The sequence below is a fragment of the Hyposmocoma kahamanoa genome, unplaced genomic scaffold (assembly GCF_003589595.1).
Source record: "Hyposmocoma kahamanoa isolate Upper Pololo Valley unplaced genomic scaffold, ASM358959v1 130, whole genome shotgun sequence".
Lineage (NCBI taxonomy): Eukaryota > Metazoa > Arthropoda > Insecta > Lepidoptera > Cosmopterigidae > Hyposmocoma > Hyposmocoma kahamanoa.
The window spans coordinates 528,810-553,861 of record NW_020653462.1 but is presented as its reverse complement, the minus strand read 5'-3'; the positions used below and the strand labels follow the sequence as shown (position 1 = coordinate 553,861).

The 25,052-nt window shown below is 35.1% G+C and overlaps 3 protein-coding genes across 3 annotated transcripts; 1 reads left to right on the top strand and 2 right to left on the bottom strand.

Annotated features, from left to right (window-relative positions):
- Positions 1-4,226: 4,226 nt before the first annotated feature.
- Positions 4,227-5,054, bottom strand: LOC113240324. Its single transcript, XM_026477596.1, has one exon. It carries the CDS (start codon positions 5,052-5,054, stop codon positions 4,227-4,229), a length of 828 nt encoding a protein of 275 aa, XP_026333381.1.
- A 5,340-nt stretch (positions 5,055-10,394) lies between these two features.
- LOC113240312 (60S ribosomal protein L36) lies at positions 10,395-20,168 on the bottom strand. The gene is made up of 4 exons (XM_026477585.1): positions 20,108-20,168; positions 19,830-19,953; positions 16,058-16,150; positions 10,395-10,555 (listed from the first exon to the last, which is right to left on the bottom strand). Exons 2-4 carry the CDS (start codon positions 19,950-19,952, stop codon positions 10,415-10,417), a joined length of 357 nt encoding a protein of 118 aa, XP_026333370.1. The 5' UTR covers position 19,953; positions 20,108-20,168; the 3' UTR covers positions 10,395-10,414.
- A 458-nt stretch (positions 20,169-20,626) lies between these two features.
- Positions 20,627-24,280, top strand: LOC113240321 (putative uncharacterized protein DDB_G0285119). The gene is made up of 4 exons (XM_026477595.1): positions 20,627-20,837; positions 22,210-22,371; positions 22,967-23,169; positions 23,353-24,280. Exons 1-4 carry the CDS (start codon positions 20,799-20,801, stop codon positions 24,278-24,280), a joined length of 1,332 nt encoding a protein of 443 aa, XP_026333380.1. The 5' UTR covers positions 20,627-20,798.
- The last annotated feature ends 772 nt before the right edge of the window (positions 24,281-25,052 follow it).

The following is a 25,052-nucleotide window of genomic DNA, read 5'->3' as shown; positions in this document are numbered from 1 at the left end:
ATTAGCGTCAAAGCGACTCTATGAAATTTTTGTTCTAAATATTTCAAACGCTTGTGTTTGAAACAATTGAAATTGACGTGTTGGGTCTCGTTCAGTCTTTTACGCAAGCTATGAGTCGGAAAGAGACAGTTAGTTATTTGATTATTTTGATTGCTTTTGTAATTTATATTTACGATTAATTTAAATATAAATTAAATACTATATAATATACTAGTGCATAAAATAACACTTTTAAATGACAACTATGATACATAACACAATGTAGTACTTACTGAAAATATTTTTACTGCCTCCATGGCCGTTCGGCCTCGGGTTACCATGCCGGACTGCCATGCAGAGGTCCCAAGTTCAATTCCCGGGTCGGGAGAAATATTTGTATGGCCTACATTTATTTCTTTCGTGAGTTTGGATGTAATTTGTGGCTGTCTACGTGTGTGTCCATGGCACCCGCGACCAGTGTTAGGCGTTAATCAATTAAATTTCAATCAATAATTCAATTAGATTAACCCGGTTGGGAACCCCGGTTGGGGTCCCCGGTTGGGGGCCCGGTTGGGGGGCCGGTTGTGGGGCCCGATTGGGGGCCCCGGTTGGGGACCCAGTTTGGGGACCTGGTTGGGGGGCCCGCTTGGTTGGCCCGGTTGGGGGCCCCGGTTGGGGGGCCCGGTCGGGTGACCCGTTTGTGGGGCCGCGTTGGGGGCCCGTTTATGGGGCACGATTGGGGGCCCCCGGTTGGGGCCCCCGTTTGGGGCCCAGTTGGGGGCCACGGTTTGGGGGCCCCGGTCGGTGCCCGTTTGGGGCCCCCGGTTGGGGGCTCCGGATGGGGGGCCCGGTTCGGATCCATCAGGCTCCTTAACTGGCCCCCCAACCGGGCCCCCCAACCGGGCCCCCAAGCGGGTCCCCAACCGGGGCCCCCACAGGCCCCCACAAACGGGCCCCCAACCGGGCCCCCCAACCCTGCCCCCAGCAGGCCCCCAACAGGCCCCCACAACCAACGCCCTAACTCACCCCATATGCCCTATAAATTTATCATAATTGTCAGTTTTAATTGTTAATTGGTAATCAAAAACATTGAAAAGATTGAAAATTAATTAATTGTTAACTGCGGTTCTCGCAACTAACAATTGATCAATCGTTAATTGCTGTTTCGCAATTGACAATTAATCAATTGTCAATCTTTAATTGCCAGAACAATTAAATTTTGCCCAACACTGCCCGCGACACAAGGTTTCCCTAGTGCGGGGCTATGTTGACTGTGTACGTTATTATTATTATAGTGATTTTTGGGGATTTTGAACAATTGGCATTGGCAACGCTGATTGTATCGAATGATGTAACTTAGTATCCAAGGTTTACCACCTCCACCAGATCTTTTAGTATTCTTTACTTCATCCATTTTGCATAAACTCTTACAATGTCCAATAGAGTAAAAACCCTAATTGTAGTATGTTTTTAAATAAAATCTACTGAAGACGCACTATAACGTGTTTGTCAATAAGCACAAACACTACAGAATGTCTATAAATTAAATATATCTAGAATAAACTTAAGAACACTAGTTTTTAGAGTATTAATAGGCTTTACTGGATGTGTATAGAACAATTTTACTAAAAATAATCAGTTGTTCTACAGATGAACTTAAAATAAGGACTATAAGAGTAAATCTTAAGAGAGATTACACTTAATTAAGTTGTTTGGTATTGAGAAGGTTTTAAAATTTGGACTTGAGTGAAATAAGTCTATAAGAACAACTTCTTTTTTCTAAAACCATTTATAGAGAACTATTATCTAAATCTATACCATATTAAGACTGTTTATAGATATAACAGTTTTAAGACGTTTAAAGTGTGCTCCTTGGGCGTATACGTATGCGTGTTTCATAATAAAGGTAGGAGGCAGGTACATAATTGAGGGTCGTTTCTGAGACTTCCTGTCTTTCAGAAGTGGCAATGTTTCCCTTAGTTTAGTCTTTGACGGAAATAACACTCAGCCTTCTGGCCTTCATAGGCCTCAATGAGCTGAGAGCTTGTTACCGAATAGTTCGTCCTACGGACCCCACAGGGACTCAGGGTTTCAACCATAAAAAGAACAGAGATTGAAGATCGGAGCCCGCGTCACCAAAGCTTGCATGGGCGTTGAGGAGATCGTGAACAGCATCACAACACTTACCAATATACATTGGTGGGACCAATACCCGGACCTTACTTGTTGTGTTCTAAATAGCTTGATTTTATGAAATATCACGAACACGAAGTCACAGGAGATCAAAGACTCTAAAAAGGGAGTACCTGCTAAAGGGATTAATTTTTTCAAATCATTTAGGTATTTCAGATAAAAATCCATATGGTGTTAGTAAAGAAAATAACTTATGATCTAGTTTTAAATTAAAGGGACAATACAGCTATTCTACTAAACGACGTCTTTACGAATGAGCAGTAGAGTTTAATCAGTACGACGATTTCAAGTGAAATTTGCTTACCTATGAAGTAAAGATTAATCTATCTCCGCAGGGTGAGTCCCGCCGATCTGTGAACACACACAGGATGCTTTTGGAGCCTCCATGGAGGCGCCCCAGCGCAAATGCACATCTTTTCCCCACGATGGCCATGAAAACAACTGTCTGAGCCTCGGCAAACATCCCCGACGGCCTACACCTCCACGGCAGCCACATCAGCACTCTGATTGTGTGTGTTATTATATTAGACACGTAGGCCGCAACCCACAGACTGCACTTGACGTAATATAAATAACTAGTAAGGTGATTTTAGTAGGGGAAGGTCGGGCAAAATGGATACCTTAAGGTATTTAAGGTTATAGCAAAAAAGGTATACAATACAAAAACAAAATAATTATCACAAATCAGTCTTTATTTATTGCTCTTGCAAATACGAACACTAGTTAACATTAATATTTAAACAATAATCAATTCCAATTAAAAATAAAAAAAATGTACGAAAGTATTCGCTTTGCCCGGTACCCCGGGTAAAGTGAACACACTACTTGGGCAAAGTGAATACCCATATTCAACCTCTGAAATAATTTTGATAAACTGAAAAAAAACCATAACTTGACCATAAAATTAGAAAATTAAGATTGGCAATTATCACAGGTATACCCTTGAGTGCCATCAAAGGCAGAACAATCTTCGTGACACCATTTTTGACAAATGTCACATTGAATCCAGTTTTCAATTGGTTTACCGTCTTCTTCAATATATATTTCACCGCAAAAAAAACATAAAATATCCTTAAATTCTTTCATTTCCTTTGGCTGCTTAACCTTTTTAGCAGTTCTTTTGTCTTTCTTTTTTGTATTAGTCTTCTTAGGAACATTTTTTGAATTATCATTCAGTCTTTTAGTAATATTCTTAACTTTATTTTTGTCATATTTCTGCTTTTGATCTTCCTTGATTGGGGTACTGGTTAATATTTCCGATTTTTGTAATTTCCGTTTACGCGTGGTCATTGGTTTGGCAGGATTTGGAATAGGTCTTAACATCAAGGGACTGCAGTGAGAGGTTGAGCATCCCGGTTTCGGATCAAGTGAGTTGTCACGGCTAGTATTTAGTCGAATATTTACTTCAGTTTCCGGCAGCACTGCGTCACCTTTCTGAGTAGCTATATCTGGCCCAAAAGCGGAGACAATTCGCGAACATCCAGGTTCTGGTTCAGATGTACACCCGTCGCTACGAATCTTTTCAGGCGTGTTAACAATGCGCGCAACAAAGTCTTGAACCTCACAAGAGGGAGTTCTGTTTCGAGATGGAAATATTTCTGATAAAGGATCTACTGAATTTGATGGAATCAGTTCTTGAAGAAGTGAAGGCGATGGAGTTGAAGAAGTGTCTGCAAAAGGTCTGGGAATATCGATCGTTTCTATTGAGTTTATACTTTCTGTGCCAATATTCATATTAGACGTGCCTGCAATCACAGCGGCTGGTTCGTAATCTTCGTCACCAAAAGCATATTTATTCACTGGCCAAATCCCAGGTCTTTCAAATCCATGAACTGCATTTTGAGCTACTGCACTTTTCAGAAAAGCTGGTGATAACAGTCTGGCTACATCGTATTGATTTATAATGCGTCCTGGGTGCGATTTTTGAAACAAATTTACCTCCCTTTCAAAGTAAGTTTTCAGTGGGCCGTAGACCGCTACATCCATGGGCTGCATATTATGAGTTGTGTGTGGGGCCAAGGATAAAATTACGACATTGTTCTTGCTGGCGTAATCTAAAGCTGGGTAATACTTGTGGCTCTCGTGGTTATCCAATAAAAGAAGTATTTTTTTCTCAGAGGTAGGTCGAACATGTTGTCAAAGAACACCTCACCAGAAGTCCAGCCATTTGGAGTACAGGTTCCTTGAGTGCCGGGAGGCGCACCATCAAGTAGTCTAGGTCGCATCTTTTTTCTGGCGAAAATTAAGAATGGTGGGAGAAATGAACCAGCGGCATTACAACAACCTATGACTGTCGTTAGTTGACCACGTTCTGCACTAGCTATTATGCCCACTTGTTTTTTTCCTTTCGTTGATAGCACTTTAGGCGGCTTATTTGTGGTTGTAGATATACCAGTTTCATCCATGTTATATAATCTGGATGCATCAATATCATGTTTTACTGTCAAAGCTTCAAGGTTTTCATAAAAACGTCCAACTTCACGTCTGTTAAATCCTTTTGCCCTTGCAACCGATGTTGCCTCTGGAGTCCTGAGGGATATTTGATTGTGACGAGACAAAAATGACGATAACCAATCATCTCCAGCTTTTTCGTACTTGTCCCAGTTTTTCGGGTAGTTCAAATTATTTTTCTTGGCGTAGATGAACGCTAAATGTTTAAATTCATCTCGTGTCAAGCCAAAAAATACAGAATCCATATCTTTAAGATATGTCACCAACTCTATTTCCTGATCTTCAGTAAAAACAGGACGGAATCTACCAAGTTTTGAAGCAGCGATGCCGGTTTTTACATGCCTATACAAGGTTGCATAAGCCAAACCATACTTTTTAGCTGTGCTTTTTATTGATTCTCCAGCTTTGCACAAATTAATAGCCGTTTGCATAGCATTTTCCTCCCACGTCCCTTGCTTAGTTTTTTTTTTTTATATTTATTTACCATCTGAAACAAATAAAAGACATTTTTAGATAATAAGTCAGCAATGAGAAATAGTGGGCAAAGTGGATACCATATCCACTTTGCCCAACTAGGTAAGTTTTGAGGTTAACACATTTCAAACAAAAACTAATAATTCTGACTCTCTGTTAAATATACCATAAAAACCTACTTTGATATGCTACTAAATTAAGACATTCCTAAAAATCAAGAACTAGTAACACAGGAGAAATAATCAATGTACTTACCGCGTAAAATCAATCTTTTATTTACGAAAACACAAATCTTCGTTCCGCGGACGGGACGTGACGCGGCCCCTCGCTTCGATGTTTGCCGCGTACTGAATCAAGATGGCCGAACATAACAGTAGTGACATGTTGAATGACAAACTCATAATTTAGGAGTAGTGGGGAGAATTCACTTTGCCCGGGGTATTCACTTTGCCCGGCCTTCCCCTAATCAAAAAGTAATTTTAGTAAGACCTTCAGTGGTTCCTTGAGGATAGGTTTCGACCTGTCTGTATCATCTGCCTGTTGAGCACGGTTCTCCTTCAAGCATTCATCAAAATTAATTATTTTGCAGATACAATATGCTGATTTGCCCAATACAACTGTTGTAATTACGCAAGCTGATAGCTTGTCGACCTCTTGTAACGAGGCCCCCCTTGTAACCATACGTCATTAATTAGTAACAGAAGATAACACTATGTAACTCCTGTACATACATTGACGTTTGTTTTTATTTATTAGTACAATGTACACATATATAATATAGTTTTTATAAAATAATATAAAGTGACGGGGCGAACATGTCATGCGCCTGGTGCTATGCGACACGTGTGTATAGCAGTTGTAGTGCCACTCAGAGCTTTAAATTGCAAAGATCTGACGAACACTGCCAGTGCGCACGTCACCCTGAGACATAAGTTGATAAGTTCCAATAGATAATTGCCTGTAATTTTACCAGCACCCTGCAAAACCGACACGCAGTAATGATAACATTACTGCTTGGCGGGGGAAATGGGTAAGGTAGTTATCAGTACTTCACTGGACGAATTCTTTCACAAGGAGCTCTACTGCTATAGGAATAGAAATAGAAATAGAAATAGAAAGCCATTTATTGCACAATCACAAACACGCATATAAACAAAAAACAAAAATAATAATAAAAACAAAAGGACATTGAGGAACAATAATAATACAAAATATGCAGGTAATTCATCGTCATGCGTGTCGCGACTAGTGCAAACGGGACTTGCTCAGCTTTAGCCACAACCGGTTTGTTTACCGTGTCGTGGCACTGATTTTCAGCAATATGAGGACACGAATGTGATACGTTTCAATTTTACGGAAGTACTTAATAATACATATACTTCACGCCCTTTTCCCATCGGGGTAGGTAGAAACAACAACCTCTTTGCTACGATGCTGACCCAAATCTTTCGCCTCATCAACACGCATCAGTGCTTGTATACAATGTTGACGACGAGGTTACTGAAGTATGGTATTAAAATATACAATAATTAATTTTAAAAAGCTATATATACAATACGTCATTATCTAAAAGAAAATATTTTTTACGACGGTGAAACTCTTCAGCGGTAGTGGTTTGGAAAAACCATCGACAGCAAACGGCGGCGGCGCGACGCATCCACATCTTCCATTTCGATCAGTCAAGATTGTCTGTCTCCATTTTTTTAAACCTCTGAACCAATGGGGGGTCTACAAAGAAAACTTCTCTTTTATAGTTTTTAGTAACAGTAGAAGTCCTTGTGAAGGAGTTCATCCAGGGTAGTACCTACTGCCATCTTACCTATTTCTGTCGCCGAGCAGTAATGTGAGCATTACTACGATGATGATATTATGATTTTGAAGAGTAAGGATACTAGTGAAATTACCGACATTTGGGACTTGTCAACTTATGTCGACTCAGGGCGACGAGCGCAGTGGCATTGCCCCTCAGATCTTTGCGATGAAAAGCTCTGAATGGCACTGCAACTCACAATACCTACAAAAAAAAGAAAAATCTAGATTTTTCTTTTTTTTCTAAAGGTAAAGGTGTATTAAGCAAAGCCAATTTAGTTAAGAAACTATTGATCAAACCTTGAATTATTATGGTCACGAACTAGTAAAATTATTCAGGCAAGCGTATCAGGGTTTTGCATAATCTAGTTTCAAAAAAGATCTCACGCAGTAAACATTAGAATACAAAACTGTCGAAATGTAAATATTGACGTAGGTAAAAGTAATGGAAATATTAATAAAAAAGTAAATTCATTTCACAGATACGAGTGGTCTCTGCTCATTGTAAGAACGCTTGCTTGACAATGGAGAGGTTATAATTATTAATAGATAGGTACAAAGATCGAACGCATGGAAAAAAATATTTCGATGCGGCTTGATTCTAACTAGCGTCTTCTAGTAAACCGTTCTACAGTGGAGAGGTTGACAATTCGAATTACTGTAGCGACATGTATAAAAAAATGAGTTATACCTACCCATGACTTTAATTTATAACGTTAAAAGCCAAGAAAAAACCTGCCTCAATAGTCATTTATCCCATAGTTTGCCACTCTTGCAGGTGGAATATTTTCATCAAATTTAAATGGGACCACTATATACTGAGGTACCCTCTTTCCAACAATAAAGAACCACCAAAATCGGTTCACACATTAACGCTTAAGTTCGTAAATATGTCCCTACAAAATGTATGGTAAAAAGTTTTCTGATATTTCGAGTACTCTTACCTCAGTTGGCCCCATAGAGACTATTGATCCTTACCAGAGACCGGATCCAGTGGCATAAACAAAGTTTTGTAAAAATTGCCTGTCATCTTGCTGATTGCGCCATTTTTTCAAAATCTGTGAATGCCAATCAAAGTATCTTCAAAATTTATGGATAGTCTCCTTGAACCGTTTTCCTATAACTTCAACGATTAAAGTAGCTGGCCTTGCTGCCCCGTCTTAAATTTACACCCAGTATAGATACAGTCAATAGCACATTTAGCTATATACTTTTATTCGAATATCGCCTGAAGAGCAACGAATCAAGATCCGTCAATGTGTAGCTTGATATGCTGTCATCTGTACGTCAACAAACATAAAATTGTGTGATCCTCTTTATAAACTACCAATGAATCAGCAAACGACGACTGTGTTACATGTACAAGACCATTTTTCATGGACAATTTGCTATCACAACATTAAGCACACGACTTCGTTAGGCAGCAATTTCGCATGCTATGCTATGTTGAGCTCTCGTTTGGTGTACCGAAACAAGAGTCTCGCGTAACAAACGTATTATATACGATCACAAAATAAACGGGATAAAAGACTGAAGATAATGACATATTGCTTGTGGTTTTTGACAGATAATGGAGTAACACATGTAGCGAATGGATAGTATTTCCATTTGAAAACTGGGCATAAATAAAAATAAAAGACAATGTTTATTATTAATAATAATACTAACGCACACCCTGTGTCGCGGGGGCCATGGACACAAACATAGACAACCACAAATTACAGCCAAACTCACGAGAGAAATAAATGTAATCCATAAACAACATTTACCTTTTATTTGTATTTTGTAATGGTGTATGTAGGTACAAGGTCAAGAGCACGTCAAGCTTCACTATTAAGACTTAAATCTAACTATATGCCGCTTACGATAGGAACGGTTCAAAGTACAGTGTCAAGCTTGATGTGCTCTTGACAGTTACTAAGACACGATTCGAAAATTCAAAATAAAAAATACCGAATGAATGTAATTTCGAATTATAGGATTATTTATACATAATATTAGGTTAACATGTATGTATGTAAAATGGTTGGTGGATAAGAATATAAACGAAAATATAAATTAATTGCTTCAGTAACTTTTGAACTTTCAAATAGTTTTCTCAATTCCACCATTTTTGAATTATGACAGTATTTGGTTTCTTGTGAGAACTATTAATAACCAATCTTTAACAATAAAACTTTGTTAAAGAAATATAGCAAATCTGTTTTTAAATAAAGTATGCATAAACATGGCACTTGCTCATTTAGGTACTTAGTTTAAGCATCGCAACCACACTATAGGTTCTAAGATTAAATTGTTAAAGCCATAAGACTGTTTACAGGATTATTTTTAAAATACTAACAATCTCGCAGGACTATAATTACCAACATCATAAACAAAAAAATTTGTTTCATGATAATTCGTCAAATTTTGCTTTCATACAAAAATATTTAAATAGATCTTGCTCTATGCAGTGAGAACTCTGTGCGGTAATGAAAATTTAAAAGTACGTTTGAATTTAAGCTCAATTTACATTGCGGCGGAACGTTCGAATGCTCGAGCGTTCGCGAGCTTTCTCGCGACTGCGCCTAGGCTGTACTATTTCGTCATAAACCATACTCTCTATATTTGACGTCACACTGCGCCTCGCGTCACTTCCCGCGGATTCACTCTCGCGAATGCGCTAGAATTCCGCGTCGTGATTTTTGGCTCGTATTTAGTTTGTACATTACACAATTTAGCATACAGTTCATTACGCTATGTGCACACGCCAGCATATCAAGCTACACATTGACTTAACCTGTTCCTTTGCACTGGAGGCGATTTTCGAACAAAAATGTGTAGTACGATGTGCCGTTGTCCGTACAATATCGTTACGAAAATTCGCTTCCATTCCGTTCCGCCGCAATATAACTTGAGAAACTACTAAATACACATCTAAAGTATCAGACAGTACAACAAAAACTTAAAAAAATATTAACGGTAAACTGTACATTTTGTAACAAATTATGAAACAAAAGTTGTTCATAGTCCTGAAATTTCTATAGTGAAAAACTACCATTGCGTTAGTATAGTATAGTAATAACACTGTAAGGTTTGTTTTTACTATTTATTATAATAATAATAGCTTCCTTTGAGTTTGTTTCACTTGTATTAGATTAAGTTATAATGAAATTAAATTTATCTTTATCAATCTAATCGTCATCATAGCGGTACTTCAATTTGTTGGTTGATGAATAATAATAAGTGACAGACAATCACACTAATTACCTGACTGTAATAGGAAATTCACTGTACTACGAGTACCAGAGCGACGAAATTAACTCATGGACACTACCCAGAACATCCACGTCAAGGCCCATTTAAAAGTTTATTTCTCAAGTTGGTTCTACCGGGAATCGAACCAGTGACCTCCTCATCACATAGAGTTAACCGCGACGACACCGAGGTCAAGTGATTTTTAAATGAATATTCTGTGAAATTGTATTATACAATAAAAGACAGGGTAATTAATTAGAATTTATTGTAATTAATGGTGGTGGTGTGCCTGAGCGGCTGCCTTCCTCATCTGGGTGAGCACGTTGCTGAGCTCCTCACGTTTCCTTTTAGCACGGATGTGCGTTCCCAGACGACGCTTAAGGAACTTGAGGGCGCGCTTGTCCTTCGACACCTACAAAAAAAAAAAAACATTGTAATGTTTAGCGCAATATGTGTACTTGAGGCAGCAAATAAACTGGCCAAGACTGGTGCAAGGGAGGCCTTCACTGGTCCTGAGCCGTTTATAGGGATTTGAATCACCATCCACCGATTATTCATCCAATTACTGAGCACAAACTCATTTGAATTGTAAATTTTTGTAAGAACATACATACATACATACATACATTCTGAATGTTGTGTATAATTATAATTGGATATCAGATTTATAACGTTACATATGCAGTAGTTCTAAGTATAATTTGTAGTCTGTTATCCGTTGTTGTATCATATAAAATAAAATAAAATAAAATAAATACACTGAAGAACTATGTTTATGAAAAATACGAAGAGGAGACATATTTTAAAGTTTTTAATTTTAATTAAATATAGATAATCAAATCCGGCTATTCTTGTTCAAATGCATATGAATAAAAACTGATTTCGGTACTAGTAGATCAATTATCAAAATAAGAATAATAAAGCATTTTGTAATTATTAAAACGTCATAGGGTGAATTTTACTTTCCGAATTTCAATGGCACTTTTTGAGTAATTTTTGTAAAACACTTTTTCTTTTCTTCAAGGTCTTAAACGTACATATAAGTTCAAGCAATGTCAATAATAATAAAATCACAGAAGTATTTAAGTTAAATACAAAAAAAAAACCGATATTTTAGGTCACACGAATGTGATTGCAGTAACACGAATGATTTTCTCATAAACATAAATGAGAAAGACGGCACAGTAATGAGAAATTATTATTACAACACACATTTTATCGTTCACAAAAGAACATTTAACATATAACAAATATTTTAATCTAACTTCTTGTATCAAAATCCTTCTCATCCATGTTAGACCATCTATCTATGTGTATGTAATTAATAAATAAATCTAAATAAGTATTTTGTTAATGTCATATAAACTTTGTTGTACATCAATATATCATCATCACCACCATCAACATCATCATCATGATCACCATTATCATCAGCATCATTACCATTCACATCATCGTCGTCATCATCACCACCACTACCACCATCTAATTGTTATATTTCAAGTAAATGTTTGGCTTAAAGTAACTATTTGACTTAAAAGTAGACAAGAATGAGAGCGACAATTATGATATTATACATACATTTTTAATTGTCAAGTATGTAAAATATGCTGGACCGTTATAAAAGTGCATGGATTTTAAAGTTCCATTTGTCTGGTTGATGTACAATAAAGTTTACAAAACTATTACTTAATACTTATTTAGATAGATTGCCGTATGTACATGAATGAGAACGATTTAGTCACTAACGCTGAAATTGGTATTTAAGTCGATTTTTTGCTAAAACGCGTACTTGAAGTGTATCCTATGTTCCCAAATATGTACCCGTCACCATTTTTCCGAGGAATGGTTTGGCTATTATTACACACACGAAGTACGAGGTACTTGGCTCTCATCACTTTATGTATTTAAAATTTATCGCGGCTTACTGTGCAATCCGCAAATACTGGAACAAATCGACCTCCTCGTGCCAAATACACACCTACGTCGCGTCGTGCGACAACAGAGTCTAGCGCTGCCACCGTGCAGGACCAGAGTGCTGGAGCATGCGCCGCTCACTACTGCTTTGCGTCTTTTAAATGAAATTTCTAAAGAAACGGATATTTTTTGTTATTCGATGTCGAGATTCGCAGAAGTAGCCTTTGACATTATATGTAATAAATAGATATAAGAAATTGAAACGTTTAAGTTTTTTATTTATTTTTTATTATTTGAATGAAATGTATTTAATAATCAATTAATTAATTAATTTTAATAATGATGTGATTCGACATTATCGATTTGGATATATATCTGTAATGATAAATGTGTTTGCAGAATGTAACATAATGAATAAATAGATAGAATAATAAATACAGTTTCATATTTATTTGTAGTTTATTTATTATATCTTTAGCTGCTTCAAAATACTAGAAAAATATCACAGAATAACACAATTAACGGAGTAATGAATGACTAAGGAAGAACATTGTCACACGGTTATGTATTTCAAATTATATTAAAAACTTTAGAAACTCTATCTAAAAACCCTATAGTTTCATACCTTAACGTATCTGTTAATGGTTCAAGGACTGATTGCAGATGAAGACAACGTAATAAATAAAGTTTTATTTGTAATTTTACAAGAGCTTTTCAGTGAACGAAAACATTGCGTTGAAACCGGCACATCGAAGAAGGTTGACAATCATCAGAAAACGTGTGAAGTCCTCAACCCGAGGCCAGCATGGTGGACTATGGCCTAAACCCTCGCCGAGATGAGACCAGTGCCCAGCAGTGGGACGTATAAACGAGTTGATGTTGATAAATATACATGTTTTATACAGAAACTTTCATTGTATTTAAATTAGCCGTTTTTAAAAATACTTTAATTTTCTTTTTCAGCTCGAGCTATAAAAATTATTAAAAAAAAAAATTATAATTGCATAATTGATTTAAATCTGGCTTTTAATATGTGACTTATGAATAGAATTAAAGGGCACAGTTCCGTACATTACTAAGTTTATCCAAAAATATAATCCGTTGGTAATGGACTTTATAACACATATTATGTATGTAAAAATGTTAGTTGGTTGTGCCCTTTTTTGTTCCGAGGGCAGCATACTTGCATGGTAGAAGTGATTTTTTCACTTCATGTTATACAGCGTGTCCCAAAATTCAACGATAAGCGGGCACTGGAGGGTGGACCTGCGCATAACTACTTGAGGAAAAATAAGAAAAAAAATCTATCTCATTTTATTTTTCAATTACGATAATGTCTATCTAATAATGTAAATCTATCTATCTCTTTCTAACGTATATCTCTCGCTATCTTTCTCTCTCTAATTTCTAAATTGTATCGACTACGCACATGTGCCATTGAAATTCCAAGAAATTGCATCAAGTAATCTTTTTTCGGCACATAGTGAAAGTGATTATTATGAATAAGAACAATAATCAAGAAATTTAGTCTTTCTTAGAAATGGTACCAATATTTTTTTGCGCCTTAAAGTATTATACTATTTTGGAATCTTGGTTAGTTGCGTCAATTTTTAAAAATACTTGCCGCAGTGGTGTCCGTACTTTTTTTTTTACAAAACGATGAGTGAAAGTCGACTGCAGGTAAAAATATTTCAAAATTTCAAGGAAAAAAAATATTTTGATGGATTTTTTTGTAAAATTGCAGGCATTCTGGGAATTTTAAGAGTTGTGGTAGACAGCAGTACTACTTAGGTGGCCGTTAAAATAAAAACATCAGAAATATCTGAAAAATTGTGGTCGTGGTGATTTAAAATATCATTAAGGGAGTAAATTTTCGAAGAATAACATTTTTTTTATCGTAATTTAAAAAAAAATGATAATATTTTTTTTCTTATTTTTCCTCAAGTAGTTATGCGCAGGTCCACCCTCCAGCGCCCGCTTATCGTTGAATTTTGGGACACGCTGTATAGAGAAGATTTGAAAAGGAATTCGCCTCTGAAAAAGTTATTAGATCCTCACTTATATAGTACTGTATATTTTATTATTAAAGTTCCGTGTTTATCCACATATATTTAAAACCGCGTCCACTGAAAACCAGCGTCACATAACATTTAAAGACGACAATAAGCGGAGTGGATTTAGGATCTATAACAGCACAGTGCACACTGTTATGCTTATAATTTATTAATTAAATAATTATTCATTACTTGTACTATAATATGACGCATTTTGGACTGTTCATTTGTTCTATGTCTTGTGTTTTAGGCGTAAAGTATAATATATTGCAGTTATATTGCGAATGTGTAATGTACTGTGATTTTTATGCAATAAATGGTTTTCTATTTTAATTTTATTAACAGAAGAAGTCTTTGTGAAAAAGTACGTACAGGGAAATACCGCCACCTTATCTACTTCTGCCGTCAAGCAGTAATGTGAGCATTACTGCATTCCGGTTTGAAAGGGTGTTGGTGAAATTACAGGCACCTGGGACTTATCAACTGATGTCTCAGGGTGACGGGTGCAGTTGCAGTGCGCCCAAGATCTTTGCGATTTAAAGCTCCGAGTAGCACTGCAACTGTTATGAATAGGCATGTCGCTTATCACCAGCCGCACGACTTGTTCGTCCCGTCACTTGGTATTATAAAAAAAACTACTTGTTACTGTGACTTGCTTTTGATAACAATACATCTTATCCTACATTGCAAAAGTTTTCATTTTGTAAATTTTAGATTTAATTGTCAAAAACACTAAAAAAGTGGGCCATTTTCGCAAAACTAAAATTTTGATTAACACGTTATTGCTTATTAGCATCCAATTAATATTGTAAATAATACATTTTGAACAATTTAAAACCAGTACTATCTAGACAGAAACTCATCCTAAAGAGGAATTGCCGGACTGCCACGCAGAGGTCCCAGGTTCGATTCCCGTGCCGGAAGAAATAATAGCATAGCCTACATTTATTTCTCGCGTCAATTTGGGTGTAATTTGCGGTTGTCTATGTATGTGTTCATGGCACCCGCGATGCAGGGTTTGCCTAGTGCGGCTATGTTGAAAGTGTGTATTATTATTATTGTTATAATTTGAAGTGTAATTTGTAGAGTTGCAACGAATATTCGGTTACTATTCGGTATACGGCTTATTCTGCCTATTTTTTGCTATTCGCCCCAATACCTAAAATCAGGAGGAAGAAATAAGAAAATACAGTAAATTATGACAAATAGTAACTTCTATGAGATCAAAAAAGAGGTAATCAAATGAACACTACCTACTTATTATGTAATTTTGTCATGAAATCATGATTAAATAAACGCTAACACACAAAATCTACTTAGTACTTATTATTTGCAAATGAAAATAAAATTAAGTTTTTCAAAGTTAATTAAACTGAAGTGAAATAAACAATTACTTTCTTCGTTAAGGTGTCATAAATTTGAATTATAAACTTGAAAATAAAATTTCCTTTTGTTTCTTTTTACAAACTCATGCATCATTACTGGTTTCATTTAACATATATGTATGTATAGCTATCTTTGCTGTAATGCGGTTTGCGCGCCTATTTTCGTAACATCATTAATGAGGCCGAATTGTTTGGCCGAATATTCGACTATTCGGCGTCACTCCGGACCGAATATTCGGTATTCGGCATGAAGGTGAAATACTATTCGTTGCAACACTAGTAATTTGCTTATCTATGTTAAAGAAATTTTGAACTTGGATTTATTAAATGAATGTAAGGAAAAAAAGCCAACCAGAGGAGATCAAAACAGTAGAAGCCAGGAGAATTGTTCAGTTCTTTAAGGCTCAACTTACAATGGCGCAGAGTCGAAGCATTGTGTCTATTTTTCAACTACTAATTTGCATTTCTTTATGTGTTTGTATTTGAAAATTAGAATTATTGTTCTGTTATTTCTGGGTAATGCGTCTGAAGGTTTAGTAACTTTGGGTGTGTACGAACCTTTAACAACTCCATAGCCCGCTTCTCGTACTGAGCATGACCGACAACTTCACGGACAAGGTCGCGTACGAACTTTGAATGTTTAGTTTGCAGCTGAAATGTAAAATTAACAAGTGTTAAGATAAATAGGAATCAAATAATATTGGTTGTAAGCAGGGATTGAAACAAGCTGCCTTTACAAGCAGCTTGAATTTCCTTGTGCCTATAGCCCAGATATGTGGGCTATAGGCACAAAGGGAAGTGTAAGTAGATACGGTCTATTTAAAGGTAAAACCATATAAGTGACATTTTCCACAAAAAGTCTTTAATTTATATAGCCATGGTAAGAAAATCACTATCTTTCTGTACATCAAACTCAATAACAAAAAAGCTATAAAGTTAATAAGTCTTATCTGCAGAAAGATGGTGAATTTCTTACAACTGGTACATCATTTGGAGATTTTTTGTGGAAAATTTCCCTCAAGCAGATGAATCTCCTGGGTACGCACCGTTTATCATTCAACAGTGTAATTGTAGTGATGATTAATATACCCCCCGGAACTGGCTACGATTACTCACAACCAGGTAAAAAATACCACAGAATTTAAGGGCATTATCTAAGAATAGAAAATTGATTTATCAATCTGTGAACATGTAGCAGTTTTAATGATGTTATTCTTAATAAATAAAATTACAAAATACAACTTGTAATGAATAACTATAACTAAAAATTATAGATTATCGTAGAAAAGTACTAAAAAAAAAAATGTATACTGCTATAAGAATCAACAAATATACTTTTTATTTTTAGGAACATGCAAAATTGAGATCAATATAAAAAAATAGATTTAATGTACTATGAAAATAACATAATATCAGTATTTTTATAATACGCGAACACTGATAAAATCGACATGAAGCAATACGTTCCAAGCTCGTTGTTGGTCCAAATTAATCTATTTTACTCTATCGTAGCAATCGCCACAAATTGAGATCGTATGCTCTCTATATATCTTTTTGAAGCACAATTCACAGTCTGTCTTTGTCTTCTGGTCTTTTTTCCATTCACATACGGCGCAGCGAGAAGCAGTAACAGGTGGGTGAGATCGAGATGTCCTTGGCGACGTAGTTTCAATATTCCAGCCATCATTGAGCATAAACTTCGTTTTTGTTTTTATAGATGATGATAAATTAGGTACTAATGCCCTCTTCTGTATCTGTGGCATTACAAGACTCAAAGCTAAATCATTCAAGCCGATCCTCCCCTTAGCCATCACAGCTCCATTATTTTCTCTTTTCACCTTCACCACCTAGTACCACTTATTCTTAGAACCACTTATTCTCCTTTGGGACATATGATACCACTGTATACAGTGTTCTTGAAATCCGAAAAGGGTGCTACAATCTTCTCTGACTGACCTTGGTTGTCATAAAGACTGACAAAAATAATCATAAGTAAACTGAAAAATAATATAACAAGTAGTGTTGCTACTGGGTATTTTTTACCCATATTCACTTTGTTCGTATGTCGTCTCCAAAGGTCATGTGCAAACTGGTTGTCTCGCGGTGTGCATATGCATTAACTATTGGTTAGAAGGTACCTAGAGCCCCATGTCGTCAGCGCGCTCAAAAAATTAAAAACCATCATACATAAATACTCTGTGGTATTTTTTTACCCAGTAGAAAGTGTTGCTGGATTAATACATATGATAAAAACTACCTCCATTTTTTGTAATAGGTTGTTACAGTGTTTTGAAGCTTACTTAGAAATACAAAAATCACAACAGAATGTTATAAATTATTCTTTTGTGCTGACTCTACAAAATTGGACCCAAAATGTTATTTAACACCTTCACAGTCCAGTGACCCATATACGGATCACGGCGTACTAGTTCCACACGTCCGTGACCCATATATGGGTCACTAAGAAACTACCAGGTACGCATTTAGTCTAACTTAGCAAATGTATTACAATATTATATTTGGTGAATGCCACTGTCTACCTGTTTGGAACACTGAAGTGATTGATGGAATTCAAATAAGAAATCAAAAATATGTTCACTTTTTCATATTTTTTAATGTGTTTTTAATCTTCAAGTTAAGGACCAAGACCATACTTGACTTGGGCGTATGTTAAACAAGTACATCTTATACTGTGTCCACATTTGACAAAGCATTGCCCTGTACAATATTTACAATAAATATCTTGGAGACTTATGGTGTTCTGATATTCGCATGGTTTCATGCAATTTGTACATTTGGCTGTTAAAATAATTTCTTGTTCTTCTGGTAGTACTTCCCAGTCCGGTAAAAGTTCGAAAAACAACTCGCAGAATATCGCTCGAGGTAAATTAAGTTCTTCCAATTTTCTCTTCGTAATTTCAATCTATAACACAATTATGGAACCAATCAAACAAACAAACATCAATCAAACCTTTACAAAAATGGTCATATTGACAGAAAACAAAACAATTATTATTACCTCGTCATCTTGCAAATACTTCTCCAATTTTTCTTTTAGAATCGTTATTACTTTATCCATAGCAATAACGTACAGTTTCTTAGAATTAAATGCCATGTTGATACGTTGCTTATTTTCTCTTATATCCTATTTAGATTTTTCCGTAATATCAAAGATAAATAGATCATATCATGTCATTGCAGTTGGCACCAAAAAGATGGCAAAATCAAATTCTTTTTAGAACGAGGTAAGAGATGGTAAGTGATATTCTTACTTATGTAAATAGTTAAAACATGGCAAGCATAATGATGACATTCATTTCCAAAAAACAAGCTGCATCCTCATTTTCCTCGTCAGAATCCAACAAATCGTCTTCAAAATCAGAATCTTCTAATATCCTCCTTAACCGTTCAACCATTTTTAGTTCGTGAAGTGAACAAATTTGGAAAAATAAACAAAAGAATTACCTACTTTGACTGTTACCTGACGTACCTAAGACTCACTTCAAAATCAAAGAATAACAAGGAGTATGTATATCAATACATTTTCCTCTATATTTCGTGGCCAGAGTCCTAAGTGCGGCTCTTGAAAGTTTTGATTTTTTCATGATAATAGAAGATATGGTTTACTTCCTATTGCACTCAATAGGTATGTTGAAGTGCTCAGATAACATTTTGACGTAAGTACTTCGACTTGTATAGAGAATAATATGCGGGACGTACGAGGAAATCCAAACATTTTGTATGGGGACTGTGAACGTGTTAATGCTACTGCCACTTATTGTTACACTAACTGAGCTTTACTTGAAAGAAAACTTAAAATCCAAATGCATTATATGGTACAAAATTTTGTATCTATTTCAAAAATAGAAAGCTATAATATGTTTGTTATGAAAGGTTACTTAACCCGTTCATGGATAATAACAGGGTTTACCATAAACTTAATATCAGAACAAGATAGTATGGGTACCTACCCTGTTTCTCTATAATTATAGATCTCAAAAATCGACCATAGGAACAGAGTTGGAAGTGCTTTTAGTGTAGTTGCAGGCTAATGCTTCTCCACAGAGAGTATCAACAACGTACTAAACAAATGACTTACATTGAATTTTGTTGCATACAGATAAGTATACTTCTGGATAAAAGTTTGTAATAATATATATATGCAAATACACTTACATGCTAAGGCTTAATTATCTTTATTTACGTATGTTCGAGTCTTCTGAGATTTTCCGAGATCTTCAAGTTTTTAATGCATTTTAAATGGTTCAAGTCGAATATAAACATAACCTAAAACTACAGGCGAATGAACGTAAATCAGTAAAATACTTACGCCCTTCAATCTAGCGGGTCTGACTTTCAAAGTCTTGTCTGTAAGACCCTTCCGTCCAGCGGAAATCTTTGTAGTTTTGTGGCCTTTCCGCAGGCCAACTGCGATTTCGAACCGGGGTGCCATGCTGAAAACACAAACACCAGAACTGTGAGAGATAAAATAACCACTACAAAGTACAAATATTTGTTTGCTGGTATAGAATAGGACTAAAAATTAAATAATTTAATCGAGATTAACTTGATAAAATCGAATTAATTTGTGAAAAACTCTTTACGTACATTTCGGATTGACAGGTCCGACCAAAGAGAATAGTTTGTTTTTTTTTTATTGGAAACTTGAAGAGATGTGGCAAAAAGTATTAGAGAAATACCTATTACATTACTAGTTCCTTATCATTACAGAAGCACCGTAAAAGAAAATGGTTTCTTAAAAAGTTAAAGACGAAAAAAATTGTGGACAGTTTTCGTTTCCTAAATAATACTAAAAATATTTTTAGATGTTACGGGACCACTAATAGATGAATTAAAATAACTTAATAGCTTGAATTGCTGAAATCAAATCAAATCATTTATTGTGTACGCACGTCTATAAGGTCTTATTTGTCATTGTTGCTCAAAATGGTAATAATTTTTATAGTATGTTCCGTCCATTAGCTCATACCTGTTTTGTTGTGACATTGACATTGACAATTTCTGACTTGTGATCTAATAGTCTGTGCTTGTGATTCAAACATTTAAACTATTGACAATTTCGTGTAAATTTTGTCGCGTGTAAATCTGCGTGACAAAACTTTGCCCACAACTTTGGTTTTTCTTTCGAAGTATTATTCGAAAAGTAATATTGAACTTATTTCAGCATAACGAATCACCATACTGGATTAATGGAGTGACTTTATGCAATATTCTTCTATTTGAACTGGAAACTTAACATAACCTCTGTTATCACGAAATTTAGAGATTTTTGTTTAAAATGGAAGTTGGAGCAGTGAAACAGGCATTTAACAACGAGGTGTGTATATTAACCGTCGTTATATTTGTAGTTTCAGCTTCCAAGCTGTGAAATTTTTGTGTTAAAGAATGCAAGCATGCGAAGTATGACAAATTCTTATTATTCAGTGAATAAGGTTGCAAGTTCTTACAGAGACAAATCATAACAATAACTTCAGTACCGTCAACGTCTTAGTTTTCACCTTTTTTTTACTCAAACACTCGACATAACTAGGGCATCGAAACCCGGACCAATTTTGCAACCAAGGTTGCTTTATGGACTAGTTTGATAAGTTGATGAAACATAGGTACTGATCATACTATTTACACACATAAATAATTTTTACACAATCATTACACATTCACATATTCACACAGTCATTATTCATCACACATACAGATACTCATAAACACACACACACAACAACACACTACAATAACTTACACATCTCCAATTTTCCATTTTTATATTTATTTTTATTTTTAGGTTTTTGCTTTATTTTGTTGTAGTTTTATGTTAGAGTTTAATTGTATTTTTTACTTGTTCTTCAATCTATTGTAACTTCACCAATGTATTTTGTTATTTACATGTAATAATGTTACGCAAAGGGAGACCTGGTGTCTCATAACACAGGTTTCTACCTAGCTTGAGCACCAGTCTTCCACAATAAAGGGAGATATAATTCTGTATTAATAACTTTAAGTTTCATTGTGGAAGAGAATAAAAATATTATTATTATTATTATTATTATTATTTTCAAAATCCGGGTTTTCGGGTCATAGTATAGTCAAAACACAAAAAGGATTATCATAAATGAAACAGGACTTTCCAGATTACAAGACATTTTAGAAAATCTTTATGAAATCTTCCATTCCATTTTACGCGTTGCTTGTTTTCTTGATTGTTTGGTAAGGAAGAAACGTGGCAACTACGCTTCTTTACACTTAATTATTTAACTAAGCGTGTTTTTATTAAATTTATTATTGTATTCGAAGTGGTTTATACATAATAAATAACAAAAAAATTAAGTAAAATATTCAAAAAACCCTGGTTATTAAAGTCAAACCCGGGTTTCTGTGTAACCATCAGAACTGGGAAAACCTGGGTTTTCCCGGATTGGGTAAACCTAGGCTGGATACCCTAGACAACCCCTCACTAGGGCAAGCCTGTGTCTGGGTGCCATGAACACACACTTAGACAACCACAAATTACATCCAAACTCACAAGAGAAATAAATTTTTTCCTGGCCCGGGAATCGAACCTGGGACCTCTGTGTGGCAGTCCAGCATGGTAACCATTCGGCCACGGAGGCAGTTAGTTTTGGTTTGTATGCTACTCAAATTAAGTAGGTAATTTAAAAGTAGTTCTAATTAATATGTTTGTGAATTTTCAGCTTATCCTGCTCAAAAAGATACTCAACCAAGCCAAAATTCATATTATACATAAGTTGACAAGAAAAGCTAAAGCATTGGTGGAGAAGAAAGCACCGGAACCTTTGAAGGAAAAAAATAAGCGAAAGGCAGAATCCGCCATAAATGAAGTTTTGATTATGAAGGTAAATAAAAAAAAAACTGTCTTTTATATGTATTACAATTTTCTTTTATTTCTAAATAATTTATTATCTTTCACAAAGCAAAAAAAAACATTGCAATGTAACAGAAACTTAAATAAATTTTTCCATATAATGATAATTTCTCATACAAAAGGAACTTACACATTGAAGCAGTGTTGATGCTGCTTTGTGTTGATATCATAGAGTGCGTGAGAGTCACTATTTGAGAATTGTAATGAAGCTTTAACAAAACCATGTATGTTCTACCTCTAGATTCAAGTCTCCTTTGATAGAGAGGCATGTATAGCTAGCACTTTAATTTTAGATTTTAGACTTAGTTTGTTGTTTATTTATTATTTTTAGTTAAAGTCTGTTTAAATGGTAATAAAACTAAAACATAACCAAAAACACCATGTTATCAAGCTTGATAGGGCTTGGTAAAGTTTCAAACGGCAAGTATGATATGTAGGAACAACAAGCAAAGAAAGTATTTGCTTAAATAAATGGATGTCTAAAGAGAGACCTATTTTTGCAGTTTTAATTAAATGTTTTTTCTTATTAAATTAATTAAAAAATACCATTTTGATTAACTTTACAGAAAATCAAAGCAAGAGACATTGGCAAATTTATTCTAACTCACAAAGGCAAACTTCAAGACTACTTAAACAAACCTCAAGTCGATCAAGAAAAGGCTTGTGCTCGATTGCTGCTTCACAAAGCAATGCAAGATAAGTACAAATTTATTCGTAGCAGATTTTCTGGTGTGCCAATAAATGACCTCTTCATGTCAAGAGCAGAACGGCAAAAAATTAAAAAAGAAGCTAGGGAAAAACAAAAAGAGAAATTAAAGAAAAAGAAAGGAAAAGTTAATATTATTAATTCTGAAGGCAATTGGAACGTTGAAGATATTAACGTGAGTAAAAACAGTCAGGAATTTGATGGTTCAGATAGTGAATTAGATGTTTCTGATCATAACGTTTCTAGTGATAAAGAAGGATCTTCTGAGGATGGTACTGTACAAATTGAGTCAGGAAATGAGTCTGAAGAAAGTCGGGGTGAAGGTATTTCAAAGATACAAAGAAAAAGACAGGTTGACACAAGCATACATCTAGAAAGTGAAGGGAGGGACAGTGAAGGTAGTAGTAATAATGACAATGATAGTAATAATGACGAAGATAATGAAATATCGAATAACATAAGACATATTGTAAAGTTAGGTCCTGTACCACAAGAAAACAAATTTGAATTGAAAATAGGAAAACCAAATAAAAATGTAGAGGAAAGTACAGTAGCAACATTACGAAAATTGGGAAAGAAACAAAAAGACAGCAACAAGAACAGGAATTTTAATGAAAAAATATTAAACAGAAAGTTTAAGAAGGACTCGGATGATACACCTCAGAAGGAGGTAAAAATTGTAGATCCATTTTTTATAACATCTACTGGAGAAAACTACATGTCATTGGCTGAACCTAGAGCACCAGATGAAGTGAAAGAATTTCACAAAGAGGGAAATAGAAAACTTAGAAGAGCGGCTAGGTTTGGACATGTTCCTAAGATAAAACCAAGGCAGGAATTTCGCCAGGACAATGAAGATAGGTTTCATAGACATAATAAACAAAATGGTTTTGATAAAAGGTCTAGTGGATTTGATAGACAAAACCAGAAAAATGATAAATTTACTAGGAAAGATAACTTAGGGAGAGATAAATTTAGAGACAATGATAGAATGTTTAATAAAAACGATAATTTTCATATAAATAAGGTCCGAAATAATCAACAAACGAATTTTAATGACAGGAATGATAATAGTGTCAAACCAGAGAAGTTACATCCTTCATGGGAAGCAAAGAAGCGGCAGTCAGGTATATTACCATTTGAAGGTAAAAAAGTTGTTTTTAATGATGACTAGGTGTTGTAATATTTGAAAATGTTAATAAGTAAATATACGATTTGTTTTGTTTATTTGGTAGTTTTATTCTATGCTTTCATGTTTACTAGTACAAATGACATAATATGGTCTGAAAACTTTTGCAAGTGTAATGAAACTATAGTTTATTTTGTTTGCAATGTGGATTAAAGTTGATTGAATAAATTTTACTTAGGCAAAGTAAAATATGCTTAATAAATGAATTTCTGTCATTGCTGCATAAATAACTTATACATAGGGCGCACTATAAGTTTCCGGAACTGGCCATTTACATAAACAATATTTAAAAAGTAATTAGAACATTTGAAAATGGAACTCTTTGGCTGTAGAATACAGTTTGTTTCATCCGACTGTCACTTGTTTTTACGTTGTGGCGTCATTTTAGATATTGGTTATCTACGTCACCATGGATTTAACTCATGAAAATTTTCGAAGCATGATTTTCTACCACTTTAAGTGTAATTTAACAGCTCAGCGGAGCTATGCTTGGCTTCAAACTGCTTTTGGCGATGAAGCATCATGCAAAACGACTATTTATAGATGGTTTGCTGAATTCAAACGCGTTCGTGTGAATCTCCGTAAACGCCGTATCATTTTGCACCACCATAACGCCAGTTCTCACACGGCCAAAAACGACAAGAGTATGTCATAGAATGTCACGGAGGATTGGCATAAATGTTTTCAAAATTGGTTCATTCGTATGAAAAAGTGCATTAACGCTAATGGAGAATATTTTGAGAAACAATAAATTCAT